The 4312-nt window shown below is 36.9% G+C and overlaps 1 protein-coding gene across 1 annotated transcript in view; it reads right to left on the bottom strand.

The window, feature by feature from the left end:
* The window catches only part of LOC107667119 (signal-induced proliferation-associated 1-like protein 2), a 156300-nt gene that overhangs the window by 26236 nt on the left and 125752 nt on the right, over nucleotides 1–4312 (bottom strand). Inside the window, exon 17 of the mRNA XM_016458708.1 lies at nucleotides 1818–1871. Coding sequence (XP_016314194.1) covers nucleotides 1818–1871 — 54 coding nt within the window. The remainder of the gene's footprint in view (nucleotides 1–1817; nucleotides 1872–4312) is intronic.

Here is a 4312-nt window from a genome sequence, read left to right on the forward strand (position 1 = left end):
TGCGCAAAAAGCAGTAAACAACAGAACATGAGGATTCACATGCATCACATCACACACCTGCAGTGCTTATGCGAGCGGAGAAAAACATAATAAAGCTAGGCTATATATATAACCAATAAATAGGCCTATACGAGAAATATATTTTTACTTAAATAATAAATTAAGAAAACGAAAGAAAAACTGTGCAACAAGTAGCCTAGTATGCAGAGTTTCGGTTCATTTTTGTGCTGCGCAAAAGGAAACCAGACGGCCGAAAACGGCATCCTATTTTTCTTTAGGCTTATTTTACAAAAGCACAAAGAGTTGTATTTATTGTGAATGTACACAAATAAAGGCAAACCTTTTACAATTCTGATTATCTTTATGACTAAAAGGAGTAGTTGCTTCCACTGTTAGAAGGAAAAAATTCAAGTGATTGCGCCGGATGCGCACACAAAGTTAAGCTTTGCTAGCTTGACAATGCAGCCTGTTCATTATCATAATAAAATACAGTCAGTCAAACATATGGAAAAAAACACACTGCTCAGTTTAAGTATGTAGTAAAATCTGTGCCGTTAAGTGTTGTCACCGTACTGCCGTGATGTTATGCAAAACATTTTGTTTTACGTGGACATTGGAACGTGAGTGAAGTACATAATAAATAATAATTTGGCATTCAAATACATCTCGAATACGGAAGCATTTGATTTTGTGTCAAATGAGAGACCCAACATTGGTTTCAGATTCGTTTTAGCCTAAATGAATTCGTTTTGGCTTGTCGTTTATATAGCTATAGCTTCTCTTATATTTTTAATTCTTGTTATTTTCTAAATACTGTTAATTGAAAGGATTTGTTGTGGAGTGAGGGGAACTAAAATAGCCTAGCTATGTTTAGAGTGTTTATTATAATGTTTGTAAAAATTTCGCGTCTATTTCTGAATGAAATAATAAAATGTGACATACGCAACTTGTTTTTTTTTCTCTAAAATTTTTTTTTTTTACAAGCGTAGCGTATTTTAACCATGCAGCAAAACTTTTTCTATATTTTGATAAATTACTGAAAAAAAAAAAAAAAATTCTTTTTAAACTGTTTAACTGATTGTGTTAATCGGTCAAAATTCTTACAGTCGGTTAACGGTTAACATGAACATCCCTAACTAGTATATATTACGGTTAAACCTGCTGTATTCAACAGCCTATTACAGACCCAGAATCAGGCTCAGCCTTGGGCTGACAGGTGTCCACAGGGAAAACAATGACAGACATTTCCATGCACAGCTTCAGTTCTTCTGGAATATCCTTAATAATGCTAGACGAAACGTAAAATATACAAGCGGCAGCAGAGTTAAAAATACTCAGTGAGTGTGTAAAAACTGGAGATGAGTTAATTAATATTGTGAAAAGGTCACATTAAGATGTGTGCCGTCTTTTACGTATTTCGTCTTGGATAAAAATAACAACTCAGCAATGCAGCGAAAATCCAAACAAGTGCAATAGTGAAGAGGACGTATTAAAACTAACTCAAAGCCCGCAGGCGCTGGACAATGTCATCACAGCTGTCTGGCACTAGCGCCGCAGTTTTAACACACTTGGTGACCCATTGGCCTTTACTGGTGTATGTGTCTATGAGCAACTGTTGATACGAGCACTACAGGCTATGTCTGAGTCTGACAGAAAGTGTCGAGGTGAGCGAGGAGAGGAGGGTCGCTGCAGCACAGCAGGGAGAATTTCAACTAGACATTTACACTCAGTGAGGAGAACAGAAAGGTCAGGGGTCGAAGGGAAAGTTCACTAACGTCGTGAGCACAAACATACACAGTGGGGGTGTGTGTATGTACCTGGACCGCTCGTCTAGAGCCTTCAGAAGGAAAGACAACAAGCTCTCGGCTCCACTGAGCAAAAGAAGCCGAGGAAAGTAGAAGAAACAGAGAAGTAAGCAAGCAGCTGCTTTCACACGGCGAGCGGTTTATAGTGTCAAGTTGCACTGCAAACAGGAAAAAAGCTTCATTAGCAGGCACAATAAATGTGTGTGATATTGGATGATTTGTCTAGAGGCTGGGTTATGTAATGTGAAATAAAGGCTGAAATGGAATAAACAAGGAAAGGAGGTGCTAACTGCATTACACAGCTTCTTTCATAACAGCTGGGGAAAAGCAGCTCAGCCGCACCATCAATCTAAGAAGAGTTTAACTGGAAACCTTTACTGAACAAAAGACATCAGTGGAGAGTTTGATTTAGAGCACAATTACACACTTGCTATCTGAATGTGGACATAACATACATGCCTACTGTTGCCAAATAAGTCTAATTATAATAATTACAGACTAACCCATACTGGGTTTGTTGCATTTTAGATCAAAAGCATTTACTGAACTGAGGTAACAAACAAAATGTGTAATTTGAATTTGACTGTAAGGAAGTATAATTAAAATAAATTGACATTGCAATTTGTAACTAAATTGAAATTTGATTAAATTAATACAGAAGAATACAGAACAACAGAAAGATAAATCGATAGAACAATGGATAGATAGACAGAACAGTAGACAGATAGAATGATAGATAGAAGGATAGATAGATAGAACAATAGACAGAACGATAGACAGAACGATAGACAGAACGATAGACAGAACGATAGATAGATAGATAGGAAAGACAGAACGATAGAACGATAGATAGAACGATAGAACTATAGATAGAATGATAGAACTATAGATAGAATGATAGAACTATAGATAGAATGATAGAACGATAGATAGATCGATAGAACGATAGATAGATCGATAGATAGATAGGAAAGACAGAACGATAGAACGATAGATAGAACGATATAACTATAGATAGAACGATATAACTATAGATAGAACGATAGATCGATAGATAGATAGATAGATAGATAGATAGATAGGAAAGACAGAACGATAGAACGATAGGATAGAACGATAGATAGATAAAATGATAGATAGATAGATAGATAGATAGATTTGAGGTAAATTGGGCCCCTTTTTGACTATCATCTCAATGCCGAAAGTGGCCAAATTTACCTAAATTCATCAAACATAAATCAATACGTCTTTTTCCCACTAAAGCCATTATCTAAAAAATAAAAAGACCTAAAAATATCTCTTAAAAGGACAGCAGAGGTGGCTCAATCGCTTCCCATCCAGGATCCGTTTGGAGTCCAGTGGGCAACACCGATCTTCTGTGTGGACCGGTACAGTTTACAGGGATCGAACATCAGCGTACAGATCAATAATGAGAAGAGACACATGCCAAGTATATTACGTCTGCACGTTTACAGAGCTGATTTAGGACAGAACTCACTTCAATCAAGCCCTGTTAATCTACTGACGGTTCTCAGATCGATAGAGGAAAGATTCACTTTGATCTGTAACCTATTGCAGATGGTTTTCCGTCCTTGAAAACTGGAATTGCTTGATGATTGTGCCAGCGGAGAAATTAATTGGATAAAAAGAAGTGAGAGACCTTCGCCACTGGCTAAATTCAGCCTCAGAATAGATTGGTCTCTCCTGGCCTTTTAAACCAGACACTTAATGAGTCACGCTGGCACAAGCTTGGAGGGCAAGATTAAATTTAATCAAATCTAAGGCCCAACCTAATTGTTAGCATTAGGAAATTACAATACAACTCTTTTTAGACATAGTTTTATTTGAATGCTTTACACGCTCTAGAGATTTCAAAGTCTCAGAGTATGTGGAAATGGCCAATGGTAAATTAAATTAAACAACAAATAACTCTTACTGTATTTGAAGTGTCTTAATGTTGCTTTTAGTGGCCTAAACAATTAACTCCCAAATAAACCAATCATACCAGCAGATGAATCCCATTCCACACACTCACCCAAACTCATATAGCTGCTTTAACCACTTTGAGTATAAGACTGCTATAAATCTGATTTAGGAAGGGATCCGTCAACTTATCTGCACATAGACAAAAATTAATCCGGTATAAATCAAATGAAACAATAAGGCACTAAAAATGGACTTTGCACTTAAAAAAAAAAAAGAGCTGATTGCCATGCATTATTCTCCACATATAGCGCGATCTGAACCCTAAACACGTTTTGTCAAAAAAGCTGGTTCTTTCCACTTTCAAGGCATCGCAAGTTCATGTTTTACTGAAGAAGCCGACAAGCGCTCTTGTTGTGACAAGGCTACTTTCACTTTGAAAAGACGTGCTAGCTGAGAGGAGTTTCATCAAAGCTGACTAAACGTGATCGAGGATGGATAATTTTGACGAACTTGATGAACCTGTGATATCTTCTTCAGGGCGAAAAAGGAAAATAAAAGCTGAAACGTTTTCACGGAACCTT

This window comes from Sinocyclocheilus anshuiensis, unplaced genomic scaffold, assembly GCF_001515605.1.
Source record: "Sinocyclocheilus anshuiensis isolate Anshui unplaced genomic scaffold, SAMN03320099.WGS_v1.1 scaffold665, whole genome shotgun sequence".
In the NCBI taxonomy this organism is placed as follows: Eukaryota; Metazoa; Chordata; class Actinopteri; order Cypriniformes; family Cyprinidae; genus Sinocyclocheilus; species Sinocyclocheilus anshuiensis.